At 42.4% G+C, this 23,120-nt stretch overlaps 2 protein-coding genes across 6 annotated transcripts in view; one reads left to right on the top strand and one right to left on the bottom strand.

Moving 5' to 3' along the window:
• The window catches only part of RICTOR (RPTOR independent companion of MTOR complex 2), a 131,466-nt gene extending 127,505 nt beyond the window's left edge, over nt 1-3,961 (top strand). The window contains exon 41 of the mRNA XM_060146980.1: nt 3,824-3,961. The gene's annotated coding sequence lies outside the window, so the exon portion shown is untranslated. The remainder of the gene's footprint in view (nt 1-3,823) is intronic.
• A 768-nt stretch (nt 3,962-4,729) lies between these two features.
• Nucleotides 4,730-23,120, bottom strand: part of OSMR (oncostatin M receptor) — a 57,473-nt gene continuing 39,082 nt past the window's right edge. Inside the window, exons 8-19 of one of the 5 annotated variants that reach the window (XM_060146982.1) lie at nt 22,136-22,278; nt 21,678-21,831; nt 18,822-18,898; nt 17,425-17,647; nt 14,543-14,722; nt 13,396-13,500; nt 12,747-12,816; nt 11,754-11,932; nt 10,993-11,160; nt 7,634-7,715; nt 6,595-6,667; nt 4,730-6,267 (exon numbers count right to left, since the gene is read on the bottom strand). In XM_060146982.1, the coding sequence (XP_060002965.1) occupies nt 5,692-6,267; nt 6,595-6,667; nt 7,634-7,715; nt 10,993-11,160; nt 11,754-11,932; nt 12,747-12,816; nt 13,396-13,500; nt 14,543-14,722; nt 17,425-17,647; nt 18,822-18,898; nt 21,678-21,831; nt 22,136-22,278 (2,030 nt within the window). In that variant the 3' untranslated portion in view covers nt 4,730-5,691. The remainder of the gene's footprint in view (nt 6,268-6,594; nt 6,668-7,633; nt 7,716-10,992; nt 11,161-11,753; nt 11,933-12,746; nt 12,817-13,395; nt 13,501-14,542; nt 14,723-17,424; nt 17,648-18,821; nt 18,899-21,677; nt 21,832-22,135; nt 22,279-23,120) is intronic. The other 4 variants (XM_060146984.1, XM_060146983.1, XR_009539992.1 and 1 more) reach the window with 4 other exon arrangements.

The following is a 23,120-nucleotide window of genomic DNA, read 5'->3' as shown; positions in this document are numbered from 1 at the left end:
ACATAGAAAGAAAAAGTATTTATATATTTTCCGTAAGAATATTTCATTGAGTTGTGTATAATTTAAATAAGGTTTGTCCTCTAATGGTTTTGCTCACCTTGATTTTTTTTTGTGGTTTTCTTGTTTTTGTATAATGTGTACAGTTTTATGTCAAGGGCATTAAAAGCCTCCTGAAGCATAATCTTATCAAAGGGATACATTCTTAATAAAATGTACTTAAAAATTCTTAAACTTGTGTCATTCTATTTGAAATTTTAAAACCATCAGTGTTGATTTATGTACCACTGAGACTGGTAAAACTGACTTTTAGGTACCATAGATAAGAATCTGGTTCAGTAACACATAGCGGCTTGTTCCAAATGTTTTAAAATAGCTATTTATACTTTCTAAACACTTTATAATCTAATCAAATATCTTTACAGTTTTTATTTTTTAACTGCAGTTTATTGTAAAGGGTTTGAAAAAGTGGATCGATCTATAGAACAATTCTGATTCTTTTAGTGATTAATATACAAAATGAGCAATGATGGTATGATGGTAACTTTTCTGTATAAGCTGTTTGATTTCTCACAGAAACTGGCCTGGATCAGGTAAGCTAACCTACAGCCACCTAGTGGCAAAAGAAAATACCACAAGGGGAATTACAAGCCTGGAGAATAAAATTCAATGTCAAAGCTAGGGTCTGTTACAGTTGATTAAATGTGGTAAAATGTATTCAGAAATAGATTTGTTTTGGATAGTTTGGTTTTTAAGCACATGTGTATCATTTTCATATTGCCTTCTACTATTGTTTTTCAACAAAAACATAGTTGGCCCCCAAATAAACTAAAAGCACACTTAATCATCATCACCTCTGAAAACTGTGATGATATAGCTGAACTTCAGACAGTTTGTTTCATTTTTTTAAACTCTTTGGTATATAAAGTACTGTCCTAGAGAAAGAAAAATATCCTATGATATCCCTTATGTGTGGAATCTAAAAAGAAACGATACAAATGAACTTATTTACAAAACAGAAACAGACTCACAGAGGACTAACTTATGGTTACCAGGGGGGAAGGGTGTGGAAGGAGGGATAGTTAGGAAGTTTGGGATCGACATGTACACACTGCTATATTTAAAATAACCAACAGGGACCTACTGTATAGCACAGGGAACTCTGTTCAGTGGCAACCTGGCAGCCTGGATGGGAGGGAAGTTTGGGGGAGAATGTATACATGTATAGGTATGGCTGAGTTGCTTTGCTGTGCACCTGAAACTATCACAACATTGTTAATTGGCTATCCTCCAATACAAAATAAAAAGTTTAAAAAAATTTTTAAGAAGTACTGTCCTAGTCCATTCAGGCTGCTGTAACGAAATACCACAGACTGGGCAGTTTATAAACAACAAATTTATTTCTCAAACTTCTGTTGGCTGAAAGTCTGAAATCAGAGTGTGAACATGTTTGGGTGAGGGCCCTCTTTCAGGTCCCAGACTTCTTGTGTCTTGTGTCCTGACACGGCAGAAGGGACTAGGAAACTGTAGCGTCTCTTATAAGAGCATTAATCCCATTCATGAGAGCTCTAGCCTCCTGACCTAATCACCTCCCAAAGGCCCCATCTACTAATACCATCATCTTTGGGTGTTAGGATTTCAACATAGGAATTGGGGGGGGGGCATCATTCAAACCATAGCAAGTAATTTTGTATTGATTTCAAAAAAACCCAAAATGTACTAAAACTTTGTTTCTTTAATGCTTAGAGGACAAAGACAACTACATTTGCTTAGTCCTTTAAATTGAATGTATTTAGTCATTGTAAGTATTATTTTAACTGCTAATTTTGAAGGCTTTTAATCGTCTGTTGTATCTCTTCGAAGGTTTTAATTTTTTTTTTTTTTGGCCGCACGTTTTGGCATTCTGGATCCTAGTTCCCCGACCAGAGATTGAACCCGCACCCCCTGCAGTAGAATTGCAGAGTCTTAACCACTGGACCACCAGGGAAGTACCTCTTCAAAGATTTTCAAAGTCCTACTTTATGCAAAATGTTTAGTATGTTTTGTAATTTTTTTGAGATGAAAGTCAGCTAATCTTTCCACAGAGCTCTTAGAAGAAATATTTGATGTTGTCTAATTCAACTTGATTTTCGTAATCATATTCTAGTGGAGAATTAGTTTTACTAGAATTAGTATGAGTCAGGTGTTGGAATGTCAGCAGGCACTTTCAGCAGGTCCATAGCTCTGCTATGTGACTAGGTCCCTGCTCCCAGCCTATCTACCTGCAGCTGAGGACCAGTCACCAGGCCGAGGCATTATTTGTGGGTCATTATTTGCCAGTTTTTCCCACCATCAAAATATCCTGATATTGCTAAGGAATATTACTAACTAGGTTTTAGATGTGATTTTTTTTTAAATTTTAATTCTTTTAATTTTTTATTTTATATTGGAGTATAGTTGATTTACAATGTTGTGTTAGTTTCACATGTACAGCAAAGTGATTCAGTTATATGTATACATATATCCATTCTGTTTTAGATTCTTTTCCCATGTAGGTTATTACAGAATATTGAGTATAGAGTTCTCTGTGCTATACAGTAGGTCCTTGTTGATTATTTTGTATATAGTATTGTGTATATGTTAATCCCAACCTTCTAATTTATCTCTCCCACCCCCCCACCTTTCCCCTTTGGTAACCATAAGTTTGTTTTTGAAGTCTGTGAGTCTGTTTCTGTTTTGTAAATAAATTCATTTGTATCAGCTTTTTTTAGATTCCACATATAAGTGATACCATGTTTGTCTTTCTCTGACTTACCTCACTTAGTATGATAACCTCTAGGTCCATCCATGTTGCTGCAAATGGCATTATTTTGTTCTTTTTTATGGCTAGCGGTCCATTGTATATATGTACTACATCTTCTTTATCCATTCCTTTGTTGATGGACATTTAGGTTGCTTCCACGTCTTGGCTATTGTAAACAGTGCTGCAATGAACATTGGGGGGTGCATGTATCTTTTTGAATTATGGTTTTCTCAGGCTATATGTCCAGTAGTGGGATTGCTGGGTCATATGGTAGTTCTATTTATAGCTTTTTAAGGAAGCTCCATTCTGTTCTCCATAGTCGTTGTACCAATATACACTCCCACCAATAGTGTAGGAGGGTTCCCTTTTCTCCACACCCTCTCCAGCATTTATTGTTTGTAGACTTTTTGATGATGGCCATTCTGACCTGTGTGAGGTGATACCTCATTGTAGTTTTGATTTGCATTTCTCTGATAATTAGCAATGCTGAGCATCTTTTCATGTGCTTTTTGGCCATCTGTATGTCTTTGAAGAAATGTCTATTTAGATCTTCTACCCATTTTTTGATTGGGTTGTTTGATTTTTTGATAGGTATGATCTTTTAAAAGGTATTATGGCTATATTAGAAAAAGTAAAGCCTATTTAGAGAAACAAATATTTACAGATGAAATGATTTGCTTCAAAATCATTTCAGGAGGGAGACTGAATAAGACTACAGATGGACTAAAATAAACATGGTTTAGTGGCTGTTCGGATTGATGACAATACATAAGGGTTTGTTAAACTCTTCTCCGTTTGTATATATTTGAAATTCTCCATGAGTTGTTTTTTTTTAATCGTAATAATTCTGACACATGAATACAAATTTCAAAGTTTCTGAATAACACTTCTTAAAATGATGCTGTTAAATGGCATATACTAAGTTATTTGGTTATTTACGAAGATGGGAGAAGAATGTTTACAGCCAAACTATAGTCATAGTGATACTGTAAGGACAAAGTTATATAGCCCAGCATTTCCTATTGGTATGTCGTTATATTTCAGAAAGACATCTTCATTTGACTTAGACCAATGATTCTCAAAGTCGAGTGTGCATCTGAATGCCTGGGAACTTATGAAATATATGGATTCCAGGCCTTGGACCACAGAGATTCTGGTTATGAGATTTGGACTGGTACCCAGGAATTTACATTTCTAGTAAGCTTATTTATCGGCTATAATAATTGTTAAGGTTTTTACTTCATTGAGGTAGAGAAAACAAAATAATGCAATGGTGAAATATTTTAATTAAAGCTTATTGCAACAAAAATGCCTTCAAGGCTTTGTGGATTATTTTTTTTTAAAGAAAATCTTTATGAAATATACTATTTACAAATCAATCATCACTGTCATTGATGTTTCTATGTACTTTTATAATTGCATCATGACAAACTCAAAGAGGCTAAATGATAACAATACTGGCCCCAGAGTCTTCTCAGAACTCTTAATCAAGATACTTGTTTGTACTATGTTAGGTGTACATAGCCCATTATTCAGCCAAAGGCTTAGTTATATAGAAGGAAAAAGTTGAAAAGCCTGAACAGAAGTCCGGGTTTGTGTATATTTAGGTCAGTTGACAGCCACCTGCCTTTCAGCTGTGGCTCCTTCTCTCTCATTCTTCATAGTGTGGAATGGCACAGCGCAGGGCATTCGGTACCAGAAGCACAGGCAGCGTCATGTCCACCACAACAAAGAAAAAGGAGCCCCTGATTATGCTTGTTCAGAAGTGTGATAAGTAAACATTAAGGGTTGTCGGGCAGAAAGAAGTGAAAAGAACTCTAGCACGATTGAACACCTACTATGTACCAGGTATGTGCTTTGCATATATTGGTTCAAAGAGACAGAGCTGCTGCTGAGCCACTCCAGGAGTTCCCACTCCATTTAGCCTTTTGCAGTTATATCTGAATGATGTTCAACAATGAGGTTTCACTTTATTATGTTAGCATAACAGGAATATAAGGAGACAGTGAAGGCATTATCTTGACCCAGACAGCCTACTGCAGAGTCCAAAAGATGCTTACTGAAAATAGGTCATTTATATACCAGAGTTCTTGAAAAAACGAGGAACCATAAATGTGGATGGAATTAATGACATTATCCTTTTATCTGTTCTGAGGTAGTCATCAAAAGTTGTGGTAGAAGACATGCCTACTAAGTAGGAGTGCTATAATCTTGACACTGAGGCAGGGGTTCCATGCCAGTCCCACTCTTTAACCGTGGTAAACTAAGCAGGACAATTGTGGGGATCTCATCGATTCATTCGCATGTCTTACCTATTAGATAAGGTCTAATAGGAAGAGTTCATTTTACTACATCAGTGAACTACAAATTATCATCACTTCAAGGCAAGTCTAAAATCTGTTTTGGTATCAAATATCTGTGACTTCATTAAACACACCCAGAATAAATTAACATTGACAATTTATGCTCCAGTAACGAATCTTCTGTAGCCTTTATTAAAGCCTGAAATCTAGTTCCTTTACTCTTGAGATATTAAATGTGGGGTAAAACTTAATGGAAATACTTTCTTACTAAAAACTGAACTTCAAGGACCTGTCCAGTACTGAGTGGATGGGGTCTATCCCTATGTCAAGTGCCAAGTCTGCTGTTACAAAGGTGAACGTGGAACACGCAGCAGCAAGGTAAGCCTGTTCCCATGATCCTGCCATTTCTACAGTGAGCCTGCTCCAAGGATGAATGTTAAGTTTCATAGCTTCTGACCTTCAAAACCTAGCAAGATTATATAAATCAGACCTGACAATGGTGATGATAGCTCACTGGGATTAAGCCCTGAGGTATCTGGTGATGGAATGGTGCCGGCTATGCTTCTCCTAGGGTCTGTGTAGCGTAAGGATACGAAATGGGTACACTGCTTAGGGGCAGTGTTCCCCTTGACCTAAAAGGGTAGTGGAGGAGAGGCTGCTGTTCTCACTTGGGGGAGCGGAGGCAAGACCCAGGGGTATGGCCATTTGCATTTTATACTCTGAACAGAGTGCTGGCTCTGGTGGATTTGTTGGCAGGCTGTCCTTGTCTCCAGAGGTGGGTGAAGCCAACTGGGACACATAATTCAAATTAGCTTCTCCGGCTGGGATTTCTCCCAGGGAATTCATGTAGTTTTGTTCCAGTGCCTTTAGTAAATTTTCAGGTGAAGTCAGTGGTCCCAGCTGATGTGGTGGGGCTTGAGGGGTTACTGGGAAATGTCCACAAGAAGCAAAGTCAGAAGCTGCCTGATTATAGGTGAAGTTCTCAAAACACATGCAAGGTCCAGGGCCAGAGTAGTTCTTCTCCGTCGGAAGGAGGTAAAGGTAGGCAGGCTTAGTAAATTCAGTTTCTGTGAGTGACTTCCTAGTGCCTAAGAACTGTATCTTACTCCCTTCGGGCTTGTTTATAACTTCAATAGCATCTGGAACACAGTCGTTGACATACATTATTGTTAGATGAGGATTCTCCTGGAACAGAAACAAAAAATGTGCAAAGATAATGTGTGTGTGTGTATCACAGTATATAAAGCATGTGAAACGCACTTAGAGCTTCAATTTTTTTTTGTTGTTTTATCCTGGTCACAAGTTAACTGGAGGTGATGTTGAAAACCAAAAGATATCCCGACAGAAGAAATCAAAGTTGTGTTCAACCCTTTCACGGCTATGGGAGCAGAAGAGGCTTTTGCTTTGTGACATCTTCCTGAGAAGGTCTAGGAGTGTATGATTATTATAGCCCCAGCCCTGGGTTGGTCTTTAACAAGCATATGAGTATCCATACAATTTCCCAGCATTTACCTTGGATTTTATTAATGACAGGACACTGCTCTTGTAAGGGTTTGGACTATCAGGATAACACTTCTCCTTCAGCCTAGAAAAACAGTGAAAATTAGACAATTTTGCAATATAGCAGAATGGTTAAGAGTGAGAACGCTGGAGTCAGATTCCTGGGTTCTAATCCGTGCTTTATCAATCACTCACTAACACTGTAACCTTAAGCAAGCTTTTTAACCCTTCTATGCTTTAATTTCCTTACTGGTTCAATGGAGATCATTACGGTGGTGATGGTAGTGTTGGAAGCATTAAATGAATTGTTATATGTAAAGCACTTAGAACACTTCCAAGTACATGGTAAGTGAAATATAAATATTAGCTATTGCTATGAACAAATTTGGCAACATTTTAAAATAGTTGGTTTCCTTATTACTATTTTTGGCTGCGTTGGGTCTTTGTTGCTGTGCGCTGGCTATCTCTAGTTGAGGCGCGTGGGCTTCTCATTGTAGTGGCATCTCTTGTTGCGGAGCACGGGCTCTAGGTGCACAGGCTTCAGTAGTTGTGGCACGCAGGCTCAGTAGTTGTGGCACGTGGGCCCTAGAGCGCAAGGGCTTCAGTAGTTGCGGCACATGGGCTCTAGAGCACAGGCTCAGTAGTTGCGGCACATGGGCTCTAGGGTGCGCAGGCTTCAGTAGTTGTGGCACGCAGGCTCAGTAGTTGTGGCTCACGGGCTCTAGAGCACAGGCTCAGTAGTTGTGGCACGTGGGCTTAGTTGCTCCACGGCATGTGGGATCTTCCCGGACCAGGGCTCGAACCCATGTCCCCTGCATCGGCAGGCAGATTCTTAACCACTGCGCCACCAGGGAAGTCTAGTTTCCTTATGTATTGATTTATTGCTTATCTGTTGATAAACAAGATTGTTTAAAACATCATATTTCCACCAAATCCTCCTTTGTTCTTTCCTTTTCAGCACTTTTCCTCATATTATCAGGTGTGACTTCTATCTCCTTTCTAGATTTTTCTTTGACTCCTTCTTGGATAAAAACCTTCCCCGCACACTTACCACTGACTTTTTAAGTAGCAAATTATCATGACGATCAAAACGCAGAAAATCATGGGCAGGATGATGTGTATCAGTGTATGGGCTGGAGAGGAAAAAGAAAGGGATATTTTTAATGACTGCTTTTCCCTCAAAGGAATAAAAATAGTTTTACATGTCTTTTATTCCTCAAAACTCCATTTGTGCAAGGTTCAATATGAGTTCTGTCTGACTGCTGGGGGACAGGGCAGTGAGACCAACCAGCCAACACAGGGAACCATTTGCCCTCAACACTTGTGACTCAAACCCACACCTCTCCTGACAGACTGGATCATTACTCCCCATTCTTTACTCCCTCCCTGTATGGGAATTACACTCCACACACTTGACTTGTGGGCTCAGCCACGTGAGTTGGTTTGGCCAATGGGAGGTGAGTAGTGGTCATGCTGGTTGGTAGCTGCGTTCGGTGTGCTTGTAGTTGGCTTGCTCTCTTGTGTTCCTGTGACCCACTCTGAGAAGAGTTGGTCCCTCAGAGCCACTGTCCCTTCAGCCTAAGCCTCAGGGTGAACCTACATGGAACAAACCTGCCTGAAGCTTGGAGTCCCACCTGGCCCAGCCTACGTCAGCCAAGCCAGGAGCATGAAAAGAGAGATTTATTTTTGTATGCCATTGAGATTTTGAGGTATTTTATTACACGTCAAAACTTGACGAATGCACCCCTTCTAGTTAGGCTCTGAGAAAATTACCTAAGTCATCACCCGGGATAATTATTCTATTTTTATTTCTCAGATATGTCAACCTGTACTTCATTTTCATAAATGCCCATCTTCCTGGTCTCACTGCTTGCAAATCCGCCAAAGAATAGTTCAGCTGGGTTGGTAAACATCCTCTTTTATAAAAGCAAATCGCACGAAGGGGTTTGGAGGCTGACAGTCATTCACATGTACATATATTCCTGTTCAATCCCTTTGCCTCCCTGCCCTCCTCATCCCCCTCCACAGCTGTCCTGCAGGAATGGGGACTGACTTGTGGTGCTAGTGGATAACACTGGAGTTTTGTCAGGGAGGGCAGGCCCAACCCAGTGTTCTGAGGAAGCACAGGGCTCTGGAGAAAAGGACATGGGAAGGTAAGAGGGTGGCAGAGAAAGCACCTCGACAACTGGCCTAAAATTATCCCTGACACCAGGTAAGGCGAAAGAAACTCCTCCTGACACCACTAAAGAACACCGTGCTCTTGGACTTCCCTGGTGGCGCGGTGGTTAAGAATCCACCTGCCAGTGCAGGGGACACGGATTCGAGTCTGGGAAGATCCCACATGCCACAGAGCAACTAAGCCCGTGCACCACAGCTACTGAGCCTGCACTCTAGAGCCCTGTGCCACAACTACTGAGCCCACGTGCCACAACTACTGAAGCCTGTGCACCTACAGCCTGTGCTCCACAACGAGAGAAGCTACTGCAATGAGAAGCCCGCACACCGCAGCGAAGAGTAGCCCCTGCTCACCACAACTAGAGAAAGCCTGCATGCAGCAACGAAGACCTAACAAACACAGCCAAAAATAAATAAATAAAAATAAATCAGTACATATATGTTTAAAAAAAAAAAAAAGAACACCTTGCTCTCAAGAGCAGTACTTTTGATGACTACAATTGGTTTTAAAATTTGGTTAAATTACGAATTTGTAATGTATCTGAGAAGCAGCCTGGGGAGCTACCCATAGTAGTTTCCAAACTTCAGACAGGCTTTGCTAAACTTTTTGTTGAAGTATAATATGTGCATACAGAAAAGTGCTCCTAAGTGTACAGCTCAATGAGTTTTCACAAACTGAACGTACCCACGTAACCAGTACCCAGATCAAGAAAAAGAACGTTACCAGCTCCCCCGAGAGTCCCCCAGTGTCCCCATCCAGGCATCTTCCCCTCCCACGGTAACCACTAGCCTGCCTTTCAACCACATAAACAGCATTTGCCTCTGTCTATACTCTATGTGTGGAATTGTGCAGCAAGAGCGGGGCCCGGCTTCTGTCACTCACCATTGCATTTGTGAGTCCTCCATACTATTTTTTTAACTGTGGACTGTCATTCTCACTGCTGCAATTATGCAGCAACTTAGTTTACTTTTTCATAATAATCAATATAATCGAGTCACAGCCAAGGCTAAGGCGGTTTCTCATGAGTAAGGGAGATAAATGAAATCTAGAAAATATAATTGAGATAAAGATAATCATATGTATTATATGTGTGTGTGTGTGTGTCTTACACATACTCATACACACACCTCTACCAGCCAAGTAAATACTGAAGCTGGAAGAAAAACAGCCTGAAAATAAATTTAAAATTAACTCTAGAATAGCAAGCATGCTCAAGTAATGTGAGTTGTTGACTGAAATCTTAACCTGACTACGAGAGTTCTGGCCTTTGGCTTAGAGACCTGGGGCCATGTTTCAGCCCAACCTGCCACTGTGGTCGTGGGCATCCTCATCACCCGTCAGACAGCCAGGTCCAGTGGTTCTACCTGACGAGCCCACCCCATCCCCAGAGCCCCACCTTACGCTACTTGGCAACCCAGGCAGATATTTTAGCCTATTTGTTTTTCATGGAGGCATATCTTGAGATGTCCTTTCCAGCGTGGACCTCCTATGATTCCTATCTGCTACCTACTTTCCCCGCTTTCCTCCGTCAGTATCTGTTTTCTCCCACCACCTTCCTCTTTGTTGGAGGGCAGGATTTACCAGCAGAATCTTATTTACCAGTAAGCTGCCATTCTTCTCCCTTCCTCTTCTTTCTCCATCTTTCAAGACAAATGCATTTTGAAAGGATGGCTCTCTTTATCTCACCCTTTCCCCATCAAATCTGCAAACACCGGGTTCGTGAACCAACACTGCTTGCCCCACCGTACGTTCTAGTACCCCCAGAGACGCAAGGTCAGGAAGCCAGTAATTTGCCACTGAGACAAACCAGCCAGAAGTCTGGCTGCAGAGAGCAGTTCTGCTGAGAAGAACATCCCCACCCCTCTTGCAGACAGAACTCACAAGGCTCTTCCCAAGTCAACACTAAAATACGCCATCAGTGATTTTCAAACTATTCTGGGACTGAGTTCCAGAGAAGTGCCTCAGGGGCCAGAGAGAGGAAGAGGAAGATTCCAGGTTATAGATCAGTTGGATTAGCTTCACTCTTATCTATTTTATGTAGTGGGATTCTGCGTAACATTTCCTTTTTTTTTTTTTTTTTTTTTGGTGAGTTTCATCTAGAGAAAGAAAGAGACAGACACAGAAAGAGAAGAAAGGTTTAAAAATTCCCAATCTAGACAAAACCCATGCCCATGGTGTGTGTCATCTGTCAGTTTCCCAAGAACTGCTAAGAGTTTTGATTTGGAGAAACTCACAGTATTCATCCGGAGTTGTGACCTTTGTGAAGGCATCCAGGGGACCCTCGCCAACAGTTGTGTAAGGAGTGACGAAAAACTCATAGACGGATTCCGGCTGTAGATTTTCCACAACAAATGTCTTTTGTCCGGGGTTGTCAATTGTGTATTTGCAACATACTGAATCCTCTGTGAGGTTAAAAAAAAAAAAAATTTTTTTTTCAAGAAGAAAAAACTATTAAGAGCGTGATAAAGATCTTGTGAGACAGTGGGGCACTAATACTCTTGTTGACTTGGCACTGCCAACGTTTCTAAACCAACCAAAAATGAAATCATAATTTCATCACACTGGGGACACTGGAAAAATATTCGGGAGACGGCAAGGAAAGCAAGCACCCCACTAAACAAGGGATGTTCCTCATCCAGGGGAAGCACTCAGACCTGCCAGAGAGAGAGGAAGAGCCTGCCAGTGCTTCTTAGATAGACATTTTAATAAACTTTAATGAAGTCAAAGAAAAAATGAGGTTAGCAAGAATGTTTCCTAAGTAGGTTTTCTTAAGGAGCTGAGGGTATTTCAGGTGCTTCTAAAAATACTGGGCCACATTGTTTTTAAGTAAGTTAAAATCCTGGCCCCCATGGTCTTGTCCACCCTACTAATTTGTTTAAGCACGTGAGCACAGAATTCAGCCTGGCCACAGTCAGAGACGGCCGGCAGCCTTTCCAATGATTTCAAATAATGAGACCTTGAAACGGTAAACAGACAAAAAAAAAAAAAAAGTCACCTGGAAGAACTGTCTTTTCAAATGCCGGGTGGCACTGCTCCCCCGCCTTGGGTTTCAGGTAGACATGGTATCCTTGTATAAAGCCAGGTTGGGATTCAGTGGAATAATCCTTCCAACTCAGAGTGAAGGAGTGGGAGGTCAACTTACTCATGACCACTTGAGGGTTGTCTGAAGGAGCTAGGAAAGGAAGTTGGGATAATGTAAGATTTACGATTTGGAAAGAGTCTCAGCGCACTGGTGTAAACTGAAAGCAGAACCACGGCCCACTCTGTAGGCGCGTGTGCCAAGTGAAGGAGTCTCATCTTTTTCTCTAGAGGATGTACGCCCTGACTTAGCTCGTGAGAGCTGGGAAGGAGTTAAGCAATCATCTTGTTCAAGCCTTACATCTCTCAGGTGTAGAAATGGATGCCCAGAGAGACTCAGTAACTTGGCAAGGTCACACAGCAAAAAAGAAAGGCTTTCTTAGACTTCATTCTGAGTCTGAATTCTCAACAGTGTTTGGGAGGATGAACTGAAGTAGGGAGGAAGGGAGGAGGAGGAAGGGTTACGTTTGAAGAGGTGTGGGCAACTTTGGAGAACTCTAGTTCCCAAGTGGTAGCAGTGCACATTGTCCAGGTGTCACGGGGAGAATCGGAAAGCATTTATTCTGAGGCTTCCTGAGAGCCTGCTTCAGCACATACGCTGGTGCACACCTGGCCTATGTCCGCCAAAACACACAACACACCCTTCCTGCCTGTCTGGGGCAGCTCCCACCCAACGGAGAACCCCAAGAGCTGGTCTGATCGCTGAGAGGCAGTCAAGGACACAGCTGCCCAGCTTCCAGTGGGTGTGAGACCCTGGATGCCGAGAAGGTGAATTAGCAACCACACGGGAGGATCAAAACTCCCCCACACTGCTGCTGGGATCATGGTACAATTTCTGGGGGGGCAGCGATTTCACAACATCTACCAAAAGTCTTAAAAATTATAAAATTGTATTTCAGAAGTTCAAACCTTTGGCTCGAGTATTCTACTTCCGGGGCATTGTTGAAAAACCATTATCAGAGCGATGGACAAAGATTCAGCTAAAATGATGGTGAGTCAGATAGGGCATAAGAGATTTGGCCAAGAAAGAAGAGAGAGATTGAGTATTTGAGACTGCAGCATAACTGAAGGTGTATTTTATAGTTTTTAATTGAGAAATATTTTTGTAATCATCCTAAAAGTCCAACGACAGGTGATTTGACATATGCAAGCCATGAGGCACTTTGCAGTACTAAAAAATGATAGTTAAAGATTACTTAGTGACATGAGTCAAAAGGCACTTTACAAAATGGCATAGAGTAGTAATAAAAAAAGATCCCATTTTTATTTAAAGATGTATATCTGTACTGAGAAAGGATACACATAAAATAGCCAAGGTATTTGCCCTTGGGTGGTAAAATCAGCAATCATTTTGTCTTCTTTTGCATAACATCTTACAAATTGTCTTTAATGAAAATGTTTTCTATTTGTATGATTAAAAAATAACTTTTTAAAAAACCCCATTGCCAGAATAAACGGGACACTGAACATTAGGAAAGGTGCTGTAATCTTCCTAAACCCAAAGTGAAGAGTTTCTGGATTGTTCTGAACAATGGACACATTAAATGCTTTAAACTTACCCAGTTCCTCCAAGTATCCTGCTTTTTTCTCTAATAAATGAGCCATCCTTTTGGTAGAAATTCCATAAATTCTGAAGTTGTATCGAACCCCTGGTCTAAAAGCACCTAGAGGAGAAAAGTCAACAGATTTCCAATAACACAGGATGCCATTCTCTGTACTTCTGAAAAGAAGAAGAATGAAAAATGAATTTGTGTCCCCTTAAGAATTTCCTCCTCGGGGTTTCTGCCCTTCATCACCACCATCTTCCCTCCTTCCCCTGAATCCTCCAGCATTTCCGACGAAGTCTGGGACTGTCCTCTACATCATCCTCTTGATAAAGAGCTCGCAAACATGCCCTTATCCACGTGCATGCAACTGGGCGCAGAATTCAACCAGACACAGAAAACCATGTAAAACTCTCCTTTGACTCCAAATCCCCTGCCAGCGACTGGCCTTCTCTCTGCCCATGAAGGGCAAGCATCTGGAAGATTTGCTTCCAGTACCTCACTTTCCCCTCACACCATGCCACTGACACTGCTCAAGCCAAGGGAAGACTCCCCTCCTCACTCCCCACCAGCCACTGAATGCCCTCCTGGAGTCTCATCAATCACCCTCTGGACCCGGACAATTCCCACATCTTTATCTTGAGCCCAGAAGATGGCGCCACCAACACCCCCCCCCACCCCTAATTAAGCCACAAACCTAGGCTCCTTGAACTGCTACACTAGTAATCTCGAAATGACAAATCCAGTGTGGGAGGAAAGAGACCAAGTTCTAGATGTTCCATTGAAACTGACGTTGATAATCGACTCCCATCAGCTCTACTCCTATGTTTCCCAAGTCCACACACTTCACTGCTTTTGTAAAAGCTCTCAGGACAACTGTTACAATGTCCCTCTGCCATTCATTTGAGACTGCTGACTCACTGCTGAACAAATTCATGAAACTCATGAACACCTATTCCAGCCTTTGGTCCAGGTAGTCTCTGTGAAAGTAGATATAAAGGTCAAACCTTAGACCACATCACTGCAAAATTTGAACTCCAAGACCCACGCTGGATTTGGAGTTATCAGTTGAGCACAAAGTGTCTGAGATGATCCAGAAACCCCTGTTGAAGTTGCTGCCAGGTGAATGGAGCAGCATGGTAATATAGAAGGTTCTTCTTACCCGAGCTAATGACTGTGCTTGTGGTATTGGGGCCTAGGTTTTTCCACTGGAGAACACAGGGCAGGTCCTGGGGACCATCACACCACTCCACAACATAGCCTGTGGCATCTCCGGATTGGGGTTTCCAAGACACAGAAAATCCATCCTCTGTGCCGTTAACTCTTCCTTTTTCAACCTCTTCTGTACATACAAAGAGGTCAATGCTTCAGATTTAATTAATCATACATTTTGCAAAAATATCTAAAGAAGAAAATAAACTTGAACGTGCAGTGTATCTAGCAGGTAAAAGCCCTACCTCTGCAATTGCTACGGGGCTTGGGTTAGGGCAGGAGGGATCTTTTCCTGCCTCTCACTCCAAACAAATATTCACACCTGCCCTTCAGATGCCCCCTGTCCTGATCTTCTGAGACCCAAAGGGACGTCAGCCCCTAAAACAGGGATCAGCAAACCACCGCCAGCAGGACAAATCCAGCCCTGGAAGCTTGTTTTTATATGACCCTTAAGCTAAGACTGGTTTTAAGATTTTTAAAGAGTTTTTAAAAACCAACAAAGAATACAGAATATAGATTGGAGACTGTCTGGCCTATAATGCCTAAAATATTTACTCTCTGCCCCTTTACCGAAAAAGTTGTTGACCCTTGACCTAGAACTGTGTCTGGTACTTGATCTGCTTTCAAAAATCATCTGTTGAATGAATGAATAATTTGGCTTAATTGTCCCACATAATGCTGGCTGCTCCTGAACTAACTACTGTCTCCTAGATTTTAGGGGCAGAAACTGAGGTGAGTGTGGAGAAAAAAGGAAAGAACACTTCAGGTATGTACTACGCCAGATTATGAACGGATATGCACGCTACTTGTGACCTAGGATACCACCTCAACGTATTTTATGCACCAGGGTAGTTTTCCTAAGGTCTGACAATTGGAAAAAAGGTGATATGGTCTCAATGGACTACAGTTCTACTGATTTCAAGCAGGTCAGCCTAGATATTGAGGGATGAGAATTTCTCTTATTTCCGAGGCTGACTCCACTGTTCAGAGGGCAGTGGTCCCTGGTGGTCACTCTAGTGAAAGCAGACTCTGATCAAGGGGTGGACCTGCAAGCAGCTGTTCAGAGAGGCAGGCAGTGTGGCGCAAATGTTACATGGGACAGACTTAACACTCAAAACGTACTTGTTGCTTCTCTGCAATTCATATTTAACTGGGCATCTTTAATTTATCTGGCAATTCTAATTAGAGCTGAACATTGATGCGAAAGCAGGATGCTATTACATTTTCTAGGGCACCAAATTATCACCCAGCTGGGAACACCGAAAGGAATGTGCAGCCCCAGGCATGAGGCGAGAGGTTCCCCAAGAAGGCCTGTGCCTATCCTACCCACATGGCTTCTCTGTCTTCCTTCATCAGAGAGACAAATCTCTTTCATATTAAAACTGACATTTTCTACTTCATTTATTCACACTGACTAAAATTTCACCCCAAACTTAGAAGCATGACTCTTACTAAGCTGCTTCTTTAAAATTGCAAATATGTTTTGAGGAGTGGAGGTAGAGGGAAAGAGAAAGGGAATCTATCTATTTTCTGTTTCTTCAGTCATTCACACTCTAGTGTGAATTGGCTAAACCTCCTTGGTCTCTCTCAGAGCACATCAGTGCCCTTATCCACTCTAGAGACTTAAGAATGTGGACCACATCAGGAAAGCTGGATAGGGCTTCACAAGGTGAAGGAATGGGTTCTAAAGGCAGGGCATGGGGAAGGAAGGTATGATAGGAACCCACAGATAGGGATGACCCCAAACAGATAATAGTGTTTAGCAGAGTTGTTTGAGCTGAGCCTCATTGGAGGCAGTGTTTTTTTAATCTATCAGCTCCCCCAGGGTGAATGAAATGCCCACCTTTCCCCTTCGGCCCTAATAAAGACAGAACACAACTATTCACTTCCTTCTCTAATACAGTTCTTGACAAGCGAAGATTAGGTTAAGTGACTCCTTAGTTTTTCTCCTGTGGCACAATCCCAATTTCTTTCTCTTACTTGACACACGGGATAGTTCTTAAACAAAGTAAATAAAACAAAATAATAACACCCTCTAATCTAGCCCACTTAACCTAAATTTAAGCCTAATTTGAATGATAGGTATAAAGCAACGTGACATAACCCTACAAGCAGGGTCTGAAAATTTTTATAGCAGTAACTGGGGTGACATTATTGCAAGGTTCATGAATGACCTTAGGATGTCTGTTGGGTCATGTTCAAGTGTGCAGTGTCTCAGAGTGTGTACTGCTGGGGGCGGGGTTAGTGCAGCCAACCTCTTTTCACAGCTCTCCCAAGAAGGAAATTTACACCATTATTAATTGTACACGTAAGGTCATTTCCACCTTGTTTGGTCTCTCACAGGCTAAGGGTTTAGCCAGTTATCACCATTTTATTCCACAGCTTTGGCAAGGCCCTTCTCGAAAGATGATGCTAGCTCTCCTCATGATGTCCAGAAATGTTCCTGGGCTCTTTATAGGTGGCCAAGACTGACAAAATATTCTGCCATATAATAAATGCACCTCATGTTTCGTAAGCCACAAAGCACTTTCATACCATCTCTAACTCTCAGCTGGGACTGTTTGTCGGTGTTGCATTTATTTGAATAAATTTGAGACAATTTCCCAAGTTGGTGGAAGAATCCCTGAGATATGGCTGAAATCTTCTTCCCACACAAAGGAGGACTGCGCCAGAAACCCGCTGACACGCCTGAACCCAAAGAAAATGACGGACAGTGTTTGGCAGCTAGATCTTTTGTCTCCCCAGATTACCGTCTTTCTGATTTACCCATCTCTGCCTAATAACACCATCAACACTTTTCTAGAGAAGAAAAACAAAACCAGAAACACTCACCGTTTCCAGGGTCTCCAGAAACGACAATTACGGAAGCAGGAGAAGGGCCCACACTGTTGTGAGCTGTGACATGGATTTGGTAAGAACACTGATCGAGGGTTAGTTCTGTGCTGCTGGCGGGAGCAGGGATGGAGAGGACCTCGAACCTGGATGGCTTGTCTAGGTTTTCTACAATTACATTATAGAACAGGATCTTCCCGTTGGCATGCACTTTTGAGAGTGGCTGAAAAAAATATTAAACAATCATTTCAAAATGGGCTTTCCTCTGAAAAGAGTTTCTGTCCCTTGATTGAACACACACACACACACACACACACACACACACACACACACACACACACACACACACACACACACACACACACACACACACACACACACACACACACACACACACACACACACACACACACACACACACACACCCCGGGCTAATTAAAACAGCTTAAGAGAGAAAATAACCTTCTAAACCAAGCTTGAAATCAGACATTCTATTCTAACTAAAACTGAGCAGAGAATAGGATCATTTGGGAGAGATCTCAGAGTATACTGTGTCCAGAGAGGAGTGACCAAGTCAGGAATAGAGAGAAAGGGGGACTCTTTAGCCTGGATTAAAACACAGTGAGTATGGAGTGGGAAAGACAGGAGTAGACCCAGACGGGAGGGGCCTGAACCTCCAGCCTACCTTCCTGAGGACAGACAGTGCCCCTGGTGTGTGCACCCCCAGACCTGAGATTGGGCTGGGGCAACTGTTAGCTTGGGGTGTGGACAAAACCTGGACCTACAGACTGGCACGTCCACATGTGTGTGCATGGGGATCCTCCCTGGTGGGGAGGACCGGAGTGGAGATGGGAAAAAGAGTGGGGTGGCCTGCGGCCAAGGACCAGCTCCCTCAGCATGGCCATGATTTAGCATCAAACACTGAGGAATCCGAGAGTTCTTAACGCAAACCAGGCCTTCCACGTTGTCGTGAAGGCATGTCAGTTAAGATAGAAAGACAAGATTAATTTTATATTGCAGTTTTTTAGCTTGACTTATAACTTTTAAATATAAATACTCTGAATAGTTAAATATTTATAACTTTTAATTATGGTATATATTTCTCCACTTATACTCATGGACTGGGCCCTGCAGATGTTAGGGGCAGGCCTGAGGAGAAGTTAGGAGATGCAGTTCTAACAAGCAGAAATGGCCACCTGTGCAAGAGGCTGCTGAGGAAGGAGTTACTGGTCCAGCGCTGGGGACATGGATGTGGAGCTGGGATTCCTCCACTGGGTAACAAATTCTACTGGATTCATGTTAACAGCCCTCCCCATCAGAAGACTGCACCAATGTCTAGTTTCAGTGAAAGATAACTGCCAAGCAAAAATCTGTCTCTTTGAACGTCTGCATCTCACCTTCCAGAATAAACTCACAGTAGGATGTCCCGACACCATCTTCAAGTTTCTCCAGACATCGGGAGCCTCTGAGGGAGCTGAAATTAACCAAAGAAAAGCTCTAGGGTCACAATATGCACATACAATAATACATTCAACCTTTCTCTAGTTTCGTCAACAAAAGTGACCACGGCCTGTCCTGCCTGAGCCTGCTTCTCGCTTTTTCACTCTCTGTGACTTCTACCCACTTGGCCGCGGCCATACTGGTCTCGCCTCACTAGGGGCCCACAGTAGGTGCTTTACAAAAGGGCTGCTACATCTGAATGGGACATCACATGGGGCCTTTGTGAACTCAAGCCTCAGAGCTTCTGGAAGCCACCAGGGAATTTTGGAATCCTTTGTCAGTCCAATTCTAGGAGGTTAGTCAGGTAAATTTCCCATATTTGGAATTTCTAGGAGCAGCAGGCTATTGCTGTTTCCTTGCCCCACTTGTGAAGGTTGCAATGGACACACTCAAGTGGAGAGCCCCAGGGGAAGGCTGCACTCTTCCCGGAGTTCCTAACTGCACACAGGCTGGCCTGTGGCTGCAGTCAGAGCCTGGGACCCCTTCCTTGCTACCCTCCTCCCCATGCACGCCCACCCCCCAAAGTTCCTGGCCTGGGCCAGCTGCCTGCATGAGGACCCTCAGGGCACTGGCTGCACGCCTCTCCCCAGCATATGCCTCTCCCCACTCTGTTCTAGAAGAGCTTGCTTCCTTGTCTTTCTTGCCAGTAAACGGTAGGACCAGTGATTTATGATTTGCTTCAACACATCTCTGTGCAAGAAGCATTGTTTTGCAACATAACACATACAAATTTAGTTCTCTGTTTCATAAAAATATAGTTTACAGTCCCCAATAATTGAAATTTAAGAAAGTCCTTTTTTTCCCCCTTAGTTACACTTCCTACTCAACATAAAGGTGACCATATATTTTTAAAATCTATTAGAGGCAGATTTCAATTTTCTCAACAAGCTATCGGAGAAGCCAATATTACATCAAAAACATATTGAAATACTCAGTGAGAGACCCCCAAGCTCAATGCAGAATCTTCAGCTGGTTTGTACAGGACTACTTGCAAGAAAAGAGAATTGCAGCACAGTTGACGGTGCTCCATCTTTATGTCAATATAATTTCTCCCATGGTGTCATTTAGCTCTGCTCACCATGATTCTGCTTAAGCAGGATTATAATACACATAAACATTGACTTTGCCAGCATTAAGCAAAGTGTTATTCAAGGCGAAAAAAAAATCTGTGGATTCACCATCAGTAGATTCATCTCATTTTCTTGTCATCATCGAAAGCAAAGTTAAGTATTTTGCAGGTTTATGATACTATAATCTAAAAGAAACTATTAAAAATGCCATCTTTCTGTTATTTTTCATTGCACTAAATTTTAGGTATAATGTTGGAATAAATTTGCAAAAAAATCCCAAAGCAATGCAGTATTAATAAAGTAAAAATTCTTTAATGAAACACAACTGAGGAATAAACCAAATTACCATCAGGAACAGGGCTCTGGAGGGGACTACCCCCCAAGAAAAATGACTGGAGTCTTGGAGGGGAGTGGTGGGGGGCTGACAAGGGGAGGAGGCCTGCTGAGCACCTCTGGTGACCAGTCCTGGGTGTGGGTTTTCAGGCACTGCCCTCGCCAGCCCGCCAATCAGAGTCACTGCTTGAAAACGTTCCCCCCAGGCTGAAACAAAGAACTCACCAGCTTACAAACACAAATAATAAGATGGAATAAAATAAATAGATATAATCCTTCCTTAGGCAGCAAAATAGCCAGGACTTGAATCACAAAGATCTCCAGGCTGTAATGACACCCCCGAGAGACAGACCATGCAGATGCCAGTCTGGGTCAGATCAGGGGGGAGCTCTGGAGTCAGCCAGCCTGGGCCTGAGCTACAGTCACAGCTCAGTCCCTTGCTAGCGGGGCCAGTTAAACCCCTCACCCTCCCTGGGCCTCCGCGGCCTCATCTATCAAGTGAGGATAATAACAGGACCTACTGCGTGGTGGGAGGATTTGAGGGGAAACATTGCAAGCACTCGGAGCTGTGTCTGGCACATACTAAACACTTAGATAAGCGGTAACTGCCCTGGTTACTGTTGTCACGTCTCTGCCCTTCATTAACTCTGCAAACCAGGCATGTCTCCCCAGTTTAGGGGCCCAAGTTGTTTCATGTGTAAAGTGGGCAACAGCAAGACTTTATCATCTGGGATTGGAAGGAGGTGAAAGCAACGCTGGGCCATCTCATCTCCTGAGGTTTATCTGAGGTCTAAGACATAGTTATTTGGGGGGAAAAGTCTCTGTTCAGTCATTATTGAGGAAACGACCCCTGAGAGCATGATGAGAAGGCTCCCAGTTTGTTGTCACGGGAACCAAAAACTTAACAATGATGATTCAGTTTCCAAATACCATTACATTTCCAAACACAGCCCGAGGCTGTTTAGCATGAGATCAGTGCTTTCCTCAGCACAAACGCTACTGTTTGTCCCCAGTCCTGAATTAAAAGTTTATACTAATTTACACAGCCCCAGATCCAACGGGAATCCAGCAATACCTTTAGCTTAGAAACCACTTTGGCAAATTGAAGATCAGAGAGAAAATGTTCAGTAGAAATAACTCAGATGGCAAATGTCTGAGGTAGATATCTTCCCACTCACATTTCATTAGGCATTTAATTTAGGGTTTTTTTGTTGTTGTTTTTTAAAGATGGTACCAAGCCTCTGTTATACTTTCCCCTGAGTTTTTGGTACAAACAAAAGTTCTCAGAGAAGCCCACCCGTCTCCTGTCAGTCAGTTTAGACCCTTGGGATGTCAGGGAGCGGAACGTACCAGCTTCAGCTGTGTTGAATTTTTGACTGATCAATTCACTCCATTTCCAGAAGTGGTTGGTATAAGCACAGCGTACTCGGGCCACGTATTCTGTGTCAGGCTCCAGTTCACTTAAGAGGTACTCACCATTCACCTTGATGGAAACATTGCTTTGCTTAATTAAAAAAAAAAAAAAAAAAAGGGGGGGGGGAGAAGAAGACAGAAGTATTGGTGAGCATACTTCATTGCAAAGCCAAATCACACACAGAGTAAGACCTGATTTGGAGTAAGACTAGTTCTTCTTTGAGAAAAAAAAATCTCTAAACTCTAAAAGTTTATGATTAATTTCCTGGACCTTTTAAACAGATGACCCATATCATTTGAACACACATAGGAATAAGAGTTTAAAGAGATTTCACTCACCAGTCTCTCTGTTTAGACACAAAGAAATTCTTGAAAATAGAAAGTTAAACACTTACTTGTATCACTTTTCCTTCAGCAAGGAGTTCAAGCTGACACAAAAGTGTGGAATTGTTTCCAATGGAGTGTACCTTCCAGGTCATGGTGGCATTTGTGGCACCAACATTTTTAGGTAATAAGTTATAGGGAGTCATTGGATGAACTGCAAAAAAAAAAAAAGAAAAGAAAAAGTGAAAACAATTCAAGCACAGATCCAAAAGGACTGGTAAATAGGCAGTTCATTTTTATACTGATTTGTTCAATAAGCATTTTTGTTTATCTCTGAGAAAATGGCAAACAAAACCAGACTTGCAGCCAAGATGGAGTAGCCAAGTACAGCCTTTTCTCTCACTGATTATATTAGAAACTTGGAACAAATACAAAAAGAAACAGAGGACTCTTAAAATTAAACAAAAGCAGGCAAGAATGTAGAGGGGAGTCAAAACTTGAAGTGGCCCATCAAAGAGAATATAACAGAACCCTGAGTCTAACCAACGTAACATTAACAGTCTCAAGGATACAATCCAAAATTATTAGACATACAAAACAAAACCAAAAAAGAGAAAATGTCACCAATTTTCGAGGAAAGAGACAATCAGCAGATGTCAACTTTGAGATGACCCACGCCTCAAGATGACTCCCTTAGAATGCTACAATTAGATAAAGAGTGTAAAACAGATCCATGAAGTGTAAGCAAATGCATCCAGGGACTTCCCTGATGGCGCAGCGGTTAAGAATCCACCTGCCAATGCAGGGGACATGGGTTCGAGCTCTGGTTCAGGAAGATCCCACATGCCGTGGAGCAGCTAACTAAGCCTGTACCCCACAACTACTGAGCCTGCGCTCTAGAGCCCACAAGCCACAACTACTGAAGCCCATGTGCCACAACTACTGAAGCCTGTGCGCCTACAGCCTGTGCTCCGCAACAAGAGAAGCCACCGCAGTGAGAAGCCCGCGCACCGCAACGAAGAGGAGCCCCAGCTCGCCACAACTAGAGAAAAGCCC

Source organism: Lagenorhynchus albirostris, chromosome 3 (genome assembly GCF_949774975.1).
Source record: "Lagenorhynchus albirostris chromosome 3, mLagAlb1.1, whole genome shotgun sequence".
In the NCBI taxonomy this organism is placed as follows: Eukaryota; Metazoa; Chordata; class Mammalia; order Artiodactyla; family Delphinidae; genus Lagenorhynchus; species Lagenorhynchus albirostris.
This window is presented reverse-complemented; position numbering and strand designations above follow the sequence as displayed.